This window comes from Hemiscyllium ocellatum, chromosome 1 (assembly GCF_020745735.1).
Source record: "Hemiscyllium ocellatum isolate sHemOce1 chromosome 1, sHemOce1.pat.X.cur, whole genome shotgun sequence".
NCBI lineage: Eukaryota > Metazoa > Chordata > Chondrichthyes > Orectolobiformes > Hemiscylliidae > Hemiscyllium > Hemiscyllium ocellatum.
The window spans coordinates 149,855,674-149,874,935 of record NC_083401.1 but is presented as its reverse complement, the minus strand read 5'-3'; the positions used below and the strand labels follow the sequence as shown (position 1 = coordinate 149,874,935).

General features: G+C 40.6%; 1 protein-coding gene across 2 annotated transcripts in view; it reads right to left on the bottom strand.

Moving 5' to 3' along the window:
• Positions 1 to 18,750, bottom strand: part of cpe (carboxypeptidase E) — a 112,292-nt gene extending 93,542 nt beyond the window's left edge. The window contains exon 1 of one of the 2 annotated variants that reach the window (XM_060832780.1): positions 18,393 to 18,750. In XM_060832780.1, the coding sequence (XP_060688763.1) occupies positions 18,393 to 18,660 (268 nt within the window). In that variant the 5' untranslated portion in view covers positions 18,661 to 18,750. Of the gene's footprint in view, positions 1 to 4,722; positions 4,795 to 18,392 lie in introns of those variants that run through there. The other variant, XM_060832781.1, reaches the window with a different exon arrangement.
• Between the last annotated feature and the right edge of the window lie 512 nt (positions 18,751 to 19,262).

Sequence of the window (19,262 nt, the reverse complement as noted above, 5' to 3'; positions counted from 1 at the left end):
AAGGTGCTCCTTAAAATCTATGTCAATCTTATACTAATATGAGCCTCAGTGCTAAGTGTTCGAAAATGGTCTTTTGAAGTGGCTTCAAATGTTTGTGTACCAAAGACATGTTCGTGTCATTGTCACAAGTTGTTTTTATTGACTGATTTTAACTTTATAGTCCATTTTTATATGGTGTACATTGTGTGCTGCATTTGGTCATATCACACTTTCGCTTTGAAATAATAGCTGTGTACCTGAATATAATATCAGCCACTAGGTGAAGCTGGCATGGATTATCAAATTAGTGCCAAGTTCAATGAGATCACAATTTTATATTCTTCAAGGCTTTTAACCAATTGTATTGGCTTTATGGAGGAGGCAGAGAATATTTTGAAGGCTGCTTAAAGGTTAAGTGTTATGATAATGAAGTTAAATCCTCTGGATCTTAAAAATGAACAAAAATGAGATCATTATACATAAGAGCAGAAATATTCCATTCAGCCCATCAAGTCTCCTCCATCTTTCACTGAAGGTACGGCTAATCTGATTATCCTCAACTCCACTTTCCTGCCTTTTCCCTATAACCCTTGATTCCCTGACTGATTAAATTAGCCTTGAAAGCAACCAAATAGACTCAACATCACCCCGTGGTTAAGAATTCCACAGATTAACTATTCTTTAGGAGAAGAAATTCCTCTTGCTCATCTCCATGCTAACTGGGTGACCCTTTACTTGAAATTATGTTTTCTGTTCCACAAGGCAAAATAACCTCTGCTCCTTGTCCTAACCCTATCAAGTCCACTAACAATCCTGTATGTTTCAATAAGGTCTTCTCTCATTCATCCAATACCCAGTAAGTAAAGGCCCAGCCCACTCAACCTCTCCTCATATGAAAATCCCTCCAGACCCAGGATCAGCCAGTGACCTTTGCCACCTCCAACGCCAGTATCTTTTATCTAAGAGGGCCAAAACCTTTTGCAATATGCCAAACTGCAGCTTTCAGTAAGAACATAAGATCACATGAAAGAGGAGCAAGTGTAGGCCATTCAGTGTTGGGGGCAGGGAAATGTTGGGGGACGGGGAAGTGTTGCATGAGGTTGAGGGAGGGGAGGTGGTGGAGGGGGAGTGTTGGGGTGAGGCCTTGTGCGCTGTGTGCTGCTGCTAGTCTCCTGAACAGGAAGCAGACTTTAAAAGCTCTCAGCCCCAGAGGAAAGGCATTTAATCAATTAAACGAATAATCGATTATCGAAATGAAATAGTGACCGCCTATCTCGTTCAGATAATCGAGGTTCCCCTGTAGTTCTGACCAATGCTTGCACTAACTCTGCTACACTTCCTTTAAAACACTTGGCTGTAGGTCATAAAGTCCAGGTGACTTGTCTGCCTCCAATCCAATTTCATCGTTCAATACTTTTCCCTTGTGACAGAGACTATAAAAACATCTTTCCTAACACTAGCTGCTTACTTATCTGTTATCTTTGGGACATTTATAGGATACCCCACCTTGATTACCAAAGCAAAATATTTGTTTAAATTATCTGCCATTGCCCTATTATTGATACCCCTGTCAAACCTTGCAAGGGTCCTACACTGACTTTAGCAACCAGACACGTAGAAATCCTCACTATTTGATCATACATTTCTTGTCAATTTACTTTTTAATCAATTGTCTCCCTTTTTATTAGCTTTTTAGTCATTGCTTTTGGTCACAAAACAATTTGTCTTTGCTATGTTAGTGTTTGATTGGATATCCTCCTTGCTTGTCTTGGTTAACCACCATCCTTCTCATTAAGTCCTTTTTAAGCTGGATAAATTTTTCCTGTATTATGAATAATCTTCTTAAATGGCCATCACTGAGTCTGTTTTCTGAGTCAGCTTTAGACAATTGTTTCTCCCTACCTCTGTAATTTCACTTGTTTAAGTTGAGGACACCAGTTTGAGACCGGAGTTGATTGCCGTCAAACTGAATTTGAAATTCCATCATATTGTGATTGTTACCCCCTAAATTATTCCTGAACAGTGAGACTGCTTATTCAACCTACCTCACGACACATCTTTAGATCGCAATTAATGTGCTCCCAGTATAGTGCTCTAAGAAACAATCTCCGATGTACTCTATAAATTCATCTTCCTTGTTAGACTTGCCAACATGTTGTGTCTAGTCCTATTTTTACAGAACATCAAATACCCTTAGTATTAAATTCTCAGTCTTGGTCACCCTGCAACCAAGGTCTCTGGAATAGCTACTAAATCATATTTATTTATTTATATTTGTGCCACCACCAACCTTGTCATAAATGCTGAATGCATTCAGATGAAAAGCCTAAAGCTTTGGTTTTTTTACCATTATTACTCACACTGGTTTTAATTTCTGTTGCATCCTCAATTATGTTTTCTGTCCCTTCCTGTCAGAGTTCATCACTCACCTCTTCTCAAACCCGCAAGTTTGCTTTGTCATTCCCTTTTTTGTTTGATTTAAATTCCCTTCAGTTGAACATGTCCATCATTTAGACTGAAAATGCAGACACCCATGGTTGGAGTGTACTGACTGACAGCCTACCAAATGGAGTTTAGAAAAAGTCATTAGCTGTATATTCCCACAGTTTCAATAGACTTTCTTGTGCAGTTACACATTACACATGCTTGTCTAAGGTTTCAGAGGTTCGAAAACTAATTACATAACAGGGGGCTGAGTGCACATTTTGATTGACAGTTTTCAAAGGCTATTAAATTATTCATTTTTGAGTCTTTGATGTTGCAAGGTCAGACCAGAGCAGATTGGAAGGGAGTAAGATTTTTAAATGTGCTTCATGAATCAGAGTTCATTTCAGTATCAAACTTGCATGAGTGCTGGTTTTCTTAGATTTTTTTTAAGTTTATTTTATTTTTAATCCTTATGTGACACCTGAGATCTGCTCATAGTGGATAGTGGGTAAGTGACTATGAAGGGGATGTAGAGGCATGATGAATGGGGGTTTACATAAGGCCATGAAATGTTAGTATTTAATGGGTTCTATTGACAGATGTTAAATATCTAATAGGTGGAGATAATAAGATATACATATGTCACACTTTGATTAATTATATTTTGATGTGTAGGACAGCCACATGCACAAAGGGGTATGGTTTTGTATAGAATTATAGCTCTGTGGCCAGCAATAAACAAATAGTGCCCGCAAAAGCATTCTAGCCTCTGTGTATTCTTCAACAATAGCTTGTAGGTCCTCGAACATGCAGATACAAGGCATCAAGTTGGCATCAAAGTTATGGGGATGAGGGGATATGAGAATTGAGGGGTAAAGAGCCTAAAAGCCTTTTCTACAACTTGACTGAAGTCTCAAGTCAATGATCAAAGGTAGACCTTTTAATCAGCCAGCCACAGCACTTGCCCGACTCTCGCGCTGCCTCCAAACAGCCCCTTGAAGCAACAGGCCTATTTTATCCTGCCTGCTGCTCCCCAGATTGAAAATGTAGCAGACAGCAGTTTCTTTTTCAAACAAGCTTGTTCTGCCAAGTTGGGAAATCTCTAAATCCCCACATTGATGGAGAAAATCTGGTTCTACGGCTCCATAAAACTCAGGTTTTCTCATGATTCTTTTGAGAACTTTACCAACTTATCCCAGCAGTCTCAAAGACCAGAATACATGTACTGCCAGATCTTTTTGTACCTGCACCAAACTTTAAAATTTCACTATTTAGTTTATACAGCATCCTTTAAATGTTTCTCTTCAAATTGTATCAGATCACACTTTCCTGTATTACATTTTATCTGCCAACTTAACCAGATCCTATATTCCCCTAAGGTCTCCAAATATTATTTGTTAGCTCAGATCAAATCTTTGTATCATCTATTACATGTGAAACTAGGCTCTCTATACATGAGTCATTAATGTATAAAAAAGAGCAATGGTTCTGATACTCATATTGGGAGATAATGCAAATACTGCATTAATTTCCCTCCATTTTGAAAAGCAAGCATTCAGTGCTTTCTGTATTTGAACAAACACCTTCTTCTGAAAGCCAAACATCAATCACGCTATTTTGTTACTTCGTTATAGAGCTTAAACAGGTTTTGTTAGTCATGATTTTCCTGGAACAAATCTGTGTTAGCTATTGTTTATTGACTCAGTCTTACAAAATTCTGTGCAAAAACATGCATGTGTAAAATTATTGTTTAAGCCCTTTTATGAGTGATTCTACCAAAGTTACTGCAGATAATGCAACAACTATTTTTTTATGAAACAAATTAGAAAACAGTTTACAAAAAACATTTACAGCTGTACACAAGAGACAGCACTTTTACAAGGGAGAGGAGCAGCAAAGCTAGGCCCCAAACCCTACTGTTCAACCATTTTACAGGGAGATGAGGACAAACCTCAAATCCCAGTTCCACATATGACAAGACAGTGACAATGACATTTGTACATTAGACAATACTGTTACATACAAAAGTGCAGACAATACAGACTCAGCAAGCCCCCAGCCCTCCCACCTTCCAACCACTAAGGCAGCCTGCCCCTACCCACCCTCCGGCTCTTGGTCCACCCCATGCTCCTTCCAGTTATGCAACAACTATTATTGAAACTATACCAATTAAATGTAATTGCCTTCAATGTGATAGCTATGTTTCAATCCAATGTGTTGGCTCATGTCTGCAGTTTCCAAGCCATTACTTGTGTTTGTTAAAAATAAAAGGAACCCTTCTCAGCCCTCAATGAGATCAGTGAGGAATGAACATACCTTGTGTCTTAAAATTATCGATCACTGGTGTACTATTGATTAAGTGGACATTGTCTGACACAGAATTTCCATTGCCTAGTCTTCCTCCATGTGACAATCACCTTCATTTTACATGCACAGGAAGTGAGTTCACAGATATGAATCAGAGTAAACAAATTTCATCTACTCAGTAACACAACTAAAGTTATTTGATATTATCACTTATGATAAGCAATCTTAAAACAATATATATTCCAATTTCACATTATTATATTTCCCTTCACACAATACCCAAATCAACACATTGCTCAAAATGGACAGCACCATAATATCTGCCTTGTCCTATCAAGTGAAAATTATTAAACACAAACAGGGGGAAGCCTGTGGAATAATGGAGTAATTCTGATGAAAGATAACATAATATAACAACACTGACATGTCAAACACTGCCCACATGTCCTCTACAGAAAAAGGACAAATCCAAATCAGCCAATTACCGCCCCATCAGTCTATTTGTGATCATCAGTAAAGTGATGAAAGGTATCATTAACAGTGCTGTCAAGCAGCACCTGCTCAGCAATAATCTGCTCAGTGATGCCGAGTTTGGGTTCCACCAGGGCCACACAGCTCCTGACCTCGTTACTGCCTTGCATCAAACATGGACAAAAGAGCTGAATTCCAGAGGTGAAGTGAGAGTGACAATCCTTGACATCAAGGCCACATTTGACAGAGTGTGGCATCAAGGAGCCCTAACGAAACTGCAGTGAAAGGGATTCAGTAGGCAAACTCCCCTTTGGTTTGGAGCCAAACCGAACACTTAGGAAGATAATTGTGGTTATTATAGGTCAGTCACTTCAGCTCCAGGACATCCCTCCAGGAGTTCCTCTGGGTAGTGTCCTAGGAGTAACCATCTGAATAGGAAGGGTTTGAAGGGATATGGGCCGGGTGCTGGCAAGTGGGACTAGATTGGGTTGGAGTATCTGGTAGGCATGGACGGGTTGGACCAAAGGGTCTGTTTCCATGCTGTACATCTCTATGACTCTATCTTCAGCTGCTTCATCAATGATCTTCCTTCCATTGTAAAGTCAGAAGTGGGATATTCGCCGATGATTACGCAATGCTCAGCACCATTCGCGATTCAGCAGATACTGAAGCAGCCCATGTTTAAATGCAATAATATCCAGGCATAGGCTGAAAAGTGGTAAGTAACATTTGCACCACTCAAATGTCAGGCAATGACCATGTCCAAAAAGGGGCAATCAAATCATTGCCCCTTGAAATTCAATGGTGTTCCCATCACTGAATCCCCCACTATCAACATCCTGAGGATTATTATTAACCAGAAACTCAACTGGGCTTGCCACATAAATATAGTGGCTACAACAGCAGGTCAGAGGCTAGGAATACTGCAGTAAGTAACCCACCTCCTAGCTCCCCACAGCCTGTCCATCATCCAAAAAGCAGAATTCAGAAGTGTGATGGAATACTCCCAATTTTCCTGGTTGGGTGCAGTTCCAACAACACTCAAGACATCCAGGATAAACCAACCTGCTTGACTAGCACCACATCTAGGTTTTAGGTTTGCAGGCTGGTGAGCACTTTGGTGAGAGTGACCACAGTTCGGTTATGTTTATTCTAATGATGGAAAGGGATAGCTATATAACGCAGGACAAGAGTTATTGCAGAGGGAAAGACAATTATGATGCGTTAGGCAAAATTTAGGATGCATATGATAGGGAAGGAAACTGCAGGGGATAGACACAATTGAAATGTGGAACTTATTCAAGGAACAGCTACTGCAGGTCCTGAATAAGTATGTACCTGTCAGGCAGGGAGGAAGTATTGAGAGAGGGAGCCATGGTTTACTAAAGAAATTGAGTCTCTTGTCGAGAGGATGAACGAGGCTTATGTTAGGATGAGATGTGAAGGCTCAGTTAGGCCTCTTGAGAGTTATGTTAGCCAGGAAAGACCTAAAGAGAGAGCTAAAAAGAGCCAGGAGGGGACATGAGTAGTTGTTGGCAGGTAGGATCAAGGAAAACACTAAAGCTTTCTATCGGTATATCAGGAATAAAAGGATGAATAGAGTCAGATTAGGGCCAATCAAGGATGGGAGTGGGAAGTTGTGCATGGATTCCGAGGAGATGGGGAAGCCCTACATGAATATTTTTCGTCAGTATTCACACTGGAAAAAAAATGTTGTTGAGAATATTGAGATACACGCTACTAGATTAGACTGGATTAAGGTTCACAAGGAGGAGGTGTTAATAATTCTGGAAAGTGTAAAAATTGATAAATCCCCTGAGCCAAATGGGATTTATCCTAGGGTTCTCTGGGAAGCCAGGGAGAAGATTGCAGAACCTTTGCTTTGATCTTTGTGTCATTATTGTCTCCAGGAATAGTGCCAGAAGACTGGAGGGTAGCAAATGTTATCCCCTTGTTCAAGAAGGGGAGTAGAGACAACCCTGATAATTATAGACCAGTGAGCCTTACTTCGGATGTGGGTGACATGTTGGAAAAGGTTATAAGAGATAGGATTTATAATCATCTAGAAAGGAATAAGTTGATCAGGAATTGTCAACACGGTTTTGTGATCTTTGTACAGCACCTTCCAAGCTCATGATCACTACAATCTAGAAGGACATGGACAGCAGATACAATCCTGGAATTTGCCCTGCAAGCCACTTACCATCCTGACTTGGAAATACATCACCTTTCCTTCACTGTCACTGAGTCATAATCTTGGAATTTCCTCCCCAAGGGTTTTGTGGGGTCTACCTACACTACATGTTCAAGAAAACAGCTCACCATCACTTTCTCAAAGGCAACTAGGGACAGGCAATAATGCTGGCCAGCCGGTGACACCCAAGTCCCATGAGTGAATTCTTAAAAATGTAAAATGTGGAAGAAAGAAGAACTTAAAATAATATTGTTTGAGTTAAACAACCAGCTGACTATATTACTGGAATAAAATTGAGACCAGGAGGAGCAGCTTTTTAGTGCATTTTAGTACATTTTAATGCATTTGAAATACGACATTCAAAACTAATGAAGTACTTTTGAATTAATAACCACTGTAGTAATGTAAGGAACTAAATGCATTTGGCCACATTTCTCTGGAAGACTATGCTCCCATAAATTTTCTTACAAGTAAATTCCTTACATATCCGAACATACAATATAGTGGTGTCCAAATTCTAATGTAATGCATGCAAAACAATTTTTGTTTACTAATAAAAGTCAATTGGAAGTTCCTTCTACATAATTAATTTTATTGATACATAACTTCATCACCACAAAAACAATAGGTGCTAAATTCCTTAATTGTAAAGAGTATTAATTATGTCCAAAGATGTGCAGGTTAGGTGGACCGGCAATGCTAAATTGCCCCATATTGTCTAGGGATGTGCAGGCTAAGTAGATTAGCAATGAGAAGTGCAGAGTTACAGGGTTAGGGTAGGGGAATGGGTCTGGAACAGATGCCCTTCAGAGGGGCAGTGTGGACCTGATAGGCCAAGCTGTCTGCTACCACACTGTAGAGATTCTATGGTTCGATGTCCCAAACATTGCAAAAATAAATAGTAACCGACATATGATGCTAATGGATCAACAGAGCAAATGTGAATCTAGATATGTTATGGAGAAATCTAAACCTGAATAGCATATATAGACAAATTAACTGGAAACACAAGTAGAATTACCTTTTACACACACACACAAAATAAATATCAAAAGCTTGATTTCACATTAATTATAAGGCTATTATATACTAAGGAATATGGATTATAGAAGAGTTAAAGGTTCCTCAAAAGTGTTCTAATATTATGGCCTATGAATGATTAAGTTAATATTAGTGACTATGCTGATGCTCCCAGACAAGAATACCACAATGCCATTGAATGTTCTTTTTCAGATGAGGTATTAATCCAAGACTTCATCGGATACTTGGAGAATATAAAAGATTCTGCGAATAGAGAAGCTTTGGAGAAAATACCAAAAGGATTTACAAGAATTATTCCAGGAATGAAAGATGATAGTTATGCAATTGATTGGTGAGATTGTAACTAAGAAAACTGTTCAGCCTCAGATCAGAGGGGCAAATTTATGTTATAATCTAACTTGGGAATTGTGACTTCATTCTTAAGTCATCAAAATGAAAAATCCAGGCGATTTACTAATAGAAACAAGCGACAAGATTCTATGGATTTAAACAACAATAAACTTCACCATACAAGGTTAGAATAGTAATACAATCTACCATATGTGTACAAATTATTTCCAACACAAAACTAACATGTAGCAAGTACAGATAAGACACTGTGATCAAATACCTCACGGTGCACATCAACAGCAAATGTGATCAAAAAAGATTCCACAGATTCCTCTTCAGTTGCCCTATTAACAACATGGTGGGTTATCCAACCTCATTAATTTCACAAAAGATCACAATTCTTCACTTCTGCTAGTGTGACATCAAACTTTCATCTCAAGAAACTCATTCACTGGTTTCCTCAGTGCCCAGACTCTTCATGGTTGGCCACTTCTTTTCTGACTGACCACTACTTTCCTGATCTACATTCTCCTGGACTCTGTAACCACACTCCAGTATTCATTCACATCCATTGCTCCAGCTCTTCACTGACAGAGTTGGTGTTTCTTCTTATCCGCCAGCACCCACTAGTTCCAAACTTGCTCAATTTCAAGAAAATACTACTTGTGAGCTTTTCAACTCATAGGCTCTCCGATGGACTGCTTTTAAATTTCTTCCAAGCCCCTCATAGCTTCAACAAATACAGAGCCCCACAATCTTTCCACTTTCTTAGCTCCCCGAGAGTTTTAAGTCATGCTACCCACACTTAGCTGTCTACTATTTCCCTAAAATGTCTTCATGAGTTCTGAGAGTGCAGAGCAATCAAACTGCACTCAACTCCTCATTGAAGCCCCTAAGCTATTTTTGTGCAGTTTAGCTTTCCTCGCAGTTGCACAGTTAACTGTATCACACCCAGAACAGAGTCTGTATCTCTGTCTCTCTCTCTGTCTCTGTCATCCTCTTTCTAATTTACAGTCATAGAGTCATGGAGATGTACAGCACAAAAACACACCTTTTGCTCCAAATCGTCCATATCGACCAACTTACTGTCCTGCTACCTTTGAACCTTCAGTGATACCTCAAACCTGTTACCTGACACGTGTCAATGTCAGTGACACCTCAAACAATCTCAAGTGGCCTATCGCAAACCTTGCAATAAACTCTTCCTCAATTGCTGGGCAAAATTAAATAATAATTTGGAACGAGAGTTGGACTGTTTCATAAATCTTATCAGTCACAGATTGCTGGGTTGCTCAGCACTACAAAAATTGGCACAAATTGAGGATATTATCATATCCCAGAAAATAATAGCTGAAAATGGGTTTGACAGGGTGGATACAGAGAAAATATTTCCACTTGGAAAAGAATTCAAAACAAGAGGTTTTAAGTATAAAGGAATACCAATTAAATGGGGAAGGAGGAAGAAAGGTCTTTTTTTCTGGAGTTATTAAAATATAGAACTCACTACCCCAGGAAAGGGTGAAGGTAAATATTTTGGGTTATTTTAAAAATGAAAATATTCAAATACATGACAGATAAGAAGATAACTGAAAGGCCAATTGAAGTAGATGGAATGGGAGGAGATACATTAGGTATAAATATAAGTACAGATATCTTGGATGGAATAGTCCATTGGTATACCAAGTGATCTATCTAATGGGACTATCTTAAAAAAGTGAAGAATACTTCAGTATCCCTTAGCAAACATTTCTCCCTCAGTTACGCCACTAAAAAAGTAATTCACAGCATGCCCGCCAGTTGAAAACAAGATGAATAAATCACAAAGGTCACCCACCCGTCTCATTTCTCAGACAGTAATGAGGCCACCTACAGGGAGAATCTGCAGTTTTTCAGCAGTCAAACTGCAGCTACTGGGCTATCGTTCTCGAGCAGCATGAGCTGAGGCAAGGCCACCCTATTCCTTTTTTTATTGTAAATTGTTTAAAGTTGCTGTGAAGGCTTTTGCGGCTAAAGTTTGTGAGGTGTTGTTGGCAAAGCTCATTCTGTCATAATCTTCAGAAATGCTGAGTCCACAGCCAGGGCGAGGTAACTGCTGTTAATGGAAGTGAAGCTTCAAAATCCTTCCTGCTCTGTCCAACTGCACACAATAAAAATGGTATTCTCATTCTCTTACATTCGGGGGTGGGGGCAGGAAGGAGTGGCTGGGCCCACTGCATTGTCAGGTTGTTGAGTGACACAGCTTACCCCAAAAAATAGACCTTGAATCTCTCTTGGATGTGCTCAGTAGTGACTCCTCAGGGTCATCCAAGCAATTGAATCTCCGCCTCAGGAGACCAGTTAGCTTAATGGCCTTGTAAGTCATAGCTCACACAGCGTGGAAACAGACCCTTTGGTCCAACCAGTCCATGCCAAACTAAACTAGTCCCACCTCCCTGCACTTGGTTCACATCCCTTCAAACCTTTCCTATTCATGTATTTATTTAAATGTCTTTTAAACATTGTAATTGTACCAACATCCACCACTTCTTCAAGAATTCACGTGCGAATCACCCGCTGTGTAAAAAATGTGCTCTTCTCGTCTTGTTTTTAATCTCTCCTCTTACCTAAAAAATACACCCCCTGGTCTGGAAATCCCCCATTCTAGAGAAAAGGCAACTACCATTAACTTTATCTATACCCCTCCTGATTTATAAACTTATTTAAGGGCGTTTCTCAACCTTACTGATATTAGTAATAAGATTTTAGCCTCATCAGGAGCAACAATTATGAGAGCAACTAGACTAAGCAGACCAACTGGTTTAACTGATTGGTAGTATTATCATAGGTAAGTTATCTGAACGTAATACATTTTACATAATCAGTGGATTAGGAAGAGACAAAAATAAAATAAATTCTGATCTTTTTCAAATAATTTTATAGGTTAAGTGTCATCATTCACTCCCTCCCAGAAATGAAGTTCATACTTCACATACAGGTGGACTGGAATAGGATTAAATCATTCAATATCTATTGACATGATAGCACATGCCAAAGGTTTAGCTATTTGTACAGACCATTTGAACCAGACACAGCATTTGTTTCTTTGACTGATAACCTTCTCTCCATGTGTGAAAACATTTTTCACCAAGAGGGTGGCAGGAATCTGGAATGCATGTTCTGGGAGGGTTGTGGAGGCTGGAAACCTCACAATCTTTAAAACCTACTTGGATGAGCACTTGAAGTGTCATAGGTGCTAGAAAGTGGAATTAGTGTAGACAGGTCAGCACAGACTCGATAGGCCAAAGAGTCTCTTCTGCACTGTATCACCCTTTAGAGACCATTCAGTGTACTTTAGATGATGGTAGACAGGAACAGTTATAATCAGATTCACTTAATTCAAATCAATACAATTCATGTCCATATGGTAATACAAAAAGTTATTTTTCTGAACATAACAGGATAATTTTGCCTAATCAAAAAAAATTAACAACCGTCTTCCATTCTCTTTCCCAATCTGGTCCAAACCTTGCTGTCCTGTTTTCCTGTGTAAGTTAGGTGCATTAGTCAGGGGTAAACGTAGGATAATAGGGTTGGGGAATGGGTTTGGTGGTTACTCTTCGGAAGGTCGGTGTGGACTTGTAGGGCCGAAAGGCTTGTTTCCACACTGTAGAGACTCTAAGATTCAAAATGTACCTCACACCAGGAGGTGAAACTGGTTTTGAGTGGTCACGGAGAACAGGCAATATCGCACCAACATCCAGTTTTACACTCAACCTTACCATCCAGGCTGTTGATGTGCATTTTTAGATTTTTCACACCCATAAAAGATTTGTTTCACGCACGTTGTACTTTAAAATTAATGAAAAATTTTCACAACAAAATAAAAGAAATGACACACACACACCTTGGTAGTACATGTTTTATATTTCTGAGGTCAATACTGAAAGCCTGAGGGAACCTAACTCATCCATCTTGTTACCATGTGTCACAATCTGTCCATCCTCAGTAAAGTGACAAGTGTTCTAAGTGACCTTTCTCCTCTCCTTCTCGAAAAACTGTTGGATTTTGCTAATCAACTCTGGGACGATGTACATCATGTACTGGCTAATATTTCTAATAGGAGAATTCATACGTGACTCATTCTCATATCTGGCTTGGCCACCTCAGTCAATTTCATTGAGCAATGTACACGTTGGGGAAAAAGGGGAGTATTACAACAAATTAATTACAGCGATCCTTAAACTGTGGCAATAGAAATATTTTGCACAAGCAGCAAATGGCCCACAACACCTGAGGTGTTTTGCTTAAGGTGCAAATGTGGTGTTCAGAAATTTGCATTTTGACAACCACAGTTTCAGATTTGCAGACAAATCATTATTGACAGTACCTTGCTTCAAGAATAAATGCTTGCTAACAAATCTCTACTTATAGAGTAAATAGAGCAGCACTGCACAGGAACAGGCCCTTCAGCCTGTTTTCTGTGCTGTCCATGATGCCATTCTAAAGTAATCTCATCTGTCTGCATGTGATATCTCTCCATTCCCTGCCTGCTCATGTGTCTGTCTAAACACCTTTTAAATACTGTTGTCATATCACTTCTACCACCTCCCTAACAGCACAGTAAAGGCACACTCTGTGTAAAAAACTTGCACATCTCCTTTAAACTTTCCTTATCTCACCTTAAAACTACGTCCCTCTAGTATTTGGCAGTTTCACTCAGGAAAAAAAAATCACTTGACTATCCAACCTGTCCATGCCTCTCATAATTTCATGTACTATCATGTCATCCCTCAGCTTCCAATGCACTAGTGCAAACAATCCAAATTTGTTCAAGCTCTTCTTACAACTAATATCCTACACCTAGTAAACCTCTTTTGCATCCTCTCAAAAGCCTTCACACCCTTCCCACAGTGCGGCAACCAGAACTGCACATAATATCCCAAATGAGGCCTAACTAAAGTTTTATACAGCTGCAACATGACTTGCCAACTTTCATACTCAATGCCCCAACTGATGAAAGCAAGCATGCCATATGCCCTCCTTACCACATTATCCACTTGTGTTACACTTTCAGGGAGTAATGCACATGCACCCCAAGATCGCTCTGTATATCGATGCTCCCAAGAACGCTGTCATTTACTGTATACTTTCCTCTTGCATTTGACCCCCCAAAATATATTTTTTGAACAATAAAACTGTTCCTTCCCAGAAGCATTATTAAACAAGTATAATACCAACTCACAGAAGAAGGTGACTTGATGACCGAAAGCTTGGTCATAGAGATGGGGTTAAGGAGAGCCTTAAAGGAGGAAAATGAGATAGAAAGGTGGAAAGGAACAGGAAGGAAATTCCAGGGTTTAGGGCAGAGGCAAGTCTACATAGCCATGATGGTTAAGTGATTAAAATCTGTGAAGCTTAAGAAGGAAGAATTAAATGAGCACAACTACAGTATGGTGTGAATAAGTCAACATTTAGCAATATGCACAAGAAAGACATTTCTCAAAAAAAAGCTACTGTACTGGCCTCCGTTTAGTCATTCATAATTGATTACTGATCACTTGTTAAACAACAGACAACCGTTTGTCAATGATTTACACACCTGCTGTACTATTGGTACTTTACCTTTGTTAGAAGGTAAGTGGATGGAAACTAACATTTCAGGAGCCACTTAGAAAAAAAAACTGGAAGCATGTGGGTGCATGTATTTTGCAGGAAGCATTAATCAACTGTTGCCAGTCCGCAAGACTGTTTTTTTTTGCAAATGCACAATGGCATCAATCAGAAATATACACTTAGCTTTGTGAATGCACAGAATCTTCAATCAGTTGAAGAGAACCTCAATACATCGATTCAAACAAATAGTGAAAATCCCGAAATGTGACCTGCTCAGCTTTCAGCAGCAACACAGTTGAAAATATCCCTCAATCTATATCATTAACATGAATCAGATGTCTGCTCCCATTATGTATTAGTGGGCACCAAACAGCAGGCAGGATAGAGGCTACATGTGTTTCTATTCAGGCAGTTATAATAATGAATTATATCTGAAAGGTTTACATTCCTTTTTGTTTAAGAAAGGTGCCTTTGCTTTCCTGTTTGAATGAACTTTACGCACACTGTTGAAAGACATTGCAACCGCCATAATCATTTGGAATTGAGGTAATGTAATTAATATTAATTAAATACAATAATTAAAACAGATTCAGGTAACTGCAGGAGAGCTGATAATGTATTGGTATTGTCACTGGACTAGTAATCCAGAAACCTTGGCTAATATCTAGGGGACATGGGTTTCAAAGCCATGATAGCAGATGGTGAAATCTGCATTAAAAGAATAACTTTGGAATTAAAATCTACTCTAATGGTGACCATGAAATATTAGTTGCCACATGTCAGTAAATCTGGATGTCATCCAGTTTCTTACCGTATAAGGACACAGGCTGCTTCAGTATCTGAGGAGTCACGAATGGATGTGAACATTGTGTAGTCATCAGCAAACATCCCACATCTGACTTTATATAGAGGGAAGGTCATTGATAAAGTAACTGATAAAGCAGTTGAGCCCAGGCCACACTACCATAAGGAACTCCTGCAGTTATGCCCTTGGACGGAGGTGATTGATTTATTTTAACAACCACACCATCTCATTTGTATTAGGTATGATTCTAACCAGTGCAGACTTTTTCCTTTGATTTCCAAAGACTTCACTTTTGCGAGTGTTTTTATGCCATTACTTGTTTGAATGTTACCATGATGTCAAGGTCACTTGCATTTCACCTTTGGAGTTGAGTTCTATCGTTCATGTTTAGTCCAAGACCTCCTCCTGAAACCCACTGCATCACAGATGTTAGCCGCAGCCAAGTTAATTCACTCCACATTATAACAAGAAATTGCTGAAGGTACTGGAATTTACAAAGACTGTGGACATTCTGGCATAGGACTGAAGTTTTGAGCTCCAGAAATGGCTATACTCCTAACCAATCTGTCCCAGTACAATACAACATTGTCATCTACGCAGAATGTGGAAATTACCTAAGTATGTCTTATCCGCAAAAAGAAGATTAAATGCAACCTGGCCAAATACCACCCCATCAGAATGTTCTTTATCATTGACAAAGTGATGGAAGAAATTATTGACAATGCTATCAAGTGACATTTGCTCAGTAATAACCTGTTGACTGACACTCAGTTTGGGTTTTGCTTAGCACACTTAGCTCTATACCTTATAATAGCCTTCGTCCAAACATTCATGTCACATAAGTGCCAAACAATGTCTATTTCCAACAAAAGAGCATTCATCAATTGCCCGTTGACATTCAGATTTATACAATCATAGAGTCATACATACGGAAACAGACCTTTCGGTCCAACTCGTCAACACAAAACAGCTACTGTAGTTGAATTCCTCACTATCACCTTCCTGGGGGCTTACCCTGGACTAGAAAGTGACCTGGTCTGCCCATATAAACACAGTATTTGCAAGTGCAGGACAAGAAGCTGGGAATTCCACAGTGAGTAACTGACTTCCTGACTGCTCAAAGCCCGTCCACTAATCTACAAGGCACAAGTCAGGATTGTGATGGAATATTCTCCACTTGCTTGGAGGAGTGCAGTTCCAACTAAACTCAAGAAGGTCATCATAATCCAGGACAAATCCAACCCAATCTAATACCTTCAACAGTGTCTTGCTCCACCACTAATGCACGGTGACAGTCATCCACGATCCAGAAGGTGTACGGTAAGAACTCATCAGGATCCTTAAACAGTACGTGCCAAACCCATGCCCTGCACACACAAAAGGTCAACCATAGCTAACACTTAGGAAAAGCACCAACTGCAAGTACCACTCAAAGTCATACACTATCCTGACTTAGAATAATATTGTCATTTATTTAGTCAGTGGGTCAAAACCCTGAAACTCCATCCCTAACATCACCGTGGGTGTTTCTGCACCCCAATGACTGCAGAATTCAAGAAGATAACTCAATATCTTGTTAGGGCATTTAGCAATAGGCGTCAAAAGCTGAGCAGGCATTCCTGATGAAGGACTTTTGCCCAAAATGTCGACTCTCCTATTCCTCGGATGCTGCCTGACTGGCTGTGCTTTTCCAGTACCACACTCTTAATCAGAGATGTCCACCTCCAAAGAATGAATTTTAAAAACCTGAAAATAATTAAGCTTCAACTTTTACAGTTAGGAATTACACCAGGAGGCAAGTTTTCCCTCTTACTCCATACCCCACCCCAACATAGCATGTTAAGCAAATATATCCAAGTTAGTTTTGATCTATTCTCAATAGCTCCAGTTTATAATTTTTGTAGTAGTTCCTTAGTCCTCCATTCAAAATGGTTTAATGGCCCAAAGGGATAATAATATTCACATTTTTTTTGTGTGGGGGCTAAGATGTTTGGACCACTTACAAAATGTTGACAGTAATTTTCATAAGAACCAGAATCTCTCTGCATGTGAAATAATTATTTTCCTCTGTACCCTCTTTGATGAACAGTCAGCATCTTTTAAAACAAGCTCCTCCCATCCCCAATGTGTCCAGTACATACAGTGACCAAGCCGAAGGGTCACTCAATGCAGCGACGTCCAGTGCGTTTCTACGTCGGCTGTGTTTTTTTTCCCCCCAGAGCTATGCGAAGAATATGATCCTTTTAACAAGGAAACACACATCCCAGTTCATCTGAAACGTGCTGACACATTCCTGAATGAATGAATATCTTTTTTGACTTTGGAAATATTCCCCACCCCCAGTGGAGACAAAGCAATCTCCATGACAACTGCAGCCTGGTCACATTTTGGCACTTAAAGATTGTGAAATGTGCTGGCGCTATTCTGATGGAGCTGATTAATTAAAAATCAGATAACAATCTACAATTCTTTATAGCCTGGAAGTAGCTGAGCCTATAATAATGCAGAAAGCTTGCCCCCCCCCCCCCCCCCGACAATGACATGACTCAAAAGAAGAAGACATTTTTGTTGTAGATTCAAAAAACATCTCATCATGGCTACATCTGTGCAATGCAACATCACTGCAAGCTGCGGTGGAGAGGTGGGTGGGAGTTATAATGAACGTTAAAAAGGTTCAATGTGAAAGTCGAAGGGTAGCCTTTGCATTTAACCTGGGAGTGGGGGGTGCAATCTAAAGATGCAGAGGCCTGTTCAGTAAAAACCAGGTCTGTTTTCATTTAAACGCCAGAAAATAAAAGGCTGGGAAAGTCAAATGGGAAAAGGAAATGGTGCTCGTGTGATTGAAAAATGCAGGTCGCTCCGGGCAGACGGCGGGGCAGGTGACAGAGAGAAACCCCCCCCCCCCCCCCCCCACCCCGGCTCCCCGCTCAAATCCCCATCCCCTTGACCACCGCTGCCATCCCATCCCGCAACATCCTAGAACGACCAGGATGCCTCCGGGACGATGCGATAAAACAAAACCCAGACGAGGGCAGCGCCGAGCCAGCAATGAGCTGGCAAAGATGCGGTAACACATGCCCCTTTCGCATAACACACCCCACTATGTTTTAGCCCGAATGATCGAGGCGAAACAGCAAAAAGGCAAAAGGAAATGCTGCGCGAGTGAATTTGGGATCCATTCATTCCTACTGCCAACATCCAGCCTTCCCCCTTTCACGCTGTCTGAACTGATTTGGGATTATGTACCTGGTTCGTGCTTTCCGGGATTGTCCGTCAGCTCAATGGCCAGTAGTTCCCGCTGCTCGAAGCTCTTGCCCACCGTGTAGATGCGGCTGATGCTCGGGCACTGCAGCCAGACCCCCACCAGCGCTTCGCGCAGCTCCGGGTACCGGTGGTACTCGAAGGGGATCCCGTCGGAAGGTGCCCGAAGCGGGTCCGGGGACACCGCAGCTCTGGCCCAGACTGTCGCTCTCCACAGAGCCCAGCAGGTCAGGACAAACCGACACAGGGTCATGTCCGAAGCAGGGGGCACCAGCAGCGAGAAACCGAGCGGGAGGGTCAAGGTGGAATATAAAAAAAAATGCAGCTCTGCCCGAGCAGCAGAGATCTGGTGACAAGCCGGCACAGGGAGGAGGAGTTTACTGACACAAACCCATCTCTCTCACACACACACACACACACACACTCTCTCTCTCTCTTTAAAAGGGCATCGTCAAAGAGAAAGGAGACCATTCTGAATGCACACTTCTTTTCACATTCATTCGCTGGTCGTGTGCTGACTGCACAGTCTGCAGTTATATATGTCGAAGAGTGTGGTGCTGGAAAAGCACAGCAGGTCAGGCAGCATCCGAGGGCTTCATCAGGAGATGCGGGGGTGAGGGGATAATATATGTAGGTCAGACTAGCTAAGGACGCAGCTTTCCCTTGCTAATGGATGTTAGTGGAGTAGATGTTGCCCTCCCCCACCCCACCCCTTTACTAATGGACAAAGGTTGCACAGTCATCATTAGACTCCCAATTCTAGATTTTTATTGAATTCAAATTCCACCATCTTCCACAGCGGGATTCAAAAACCTGGCTCCCCAGAACATTTCCTGCATCTCTGGATTAATAGTA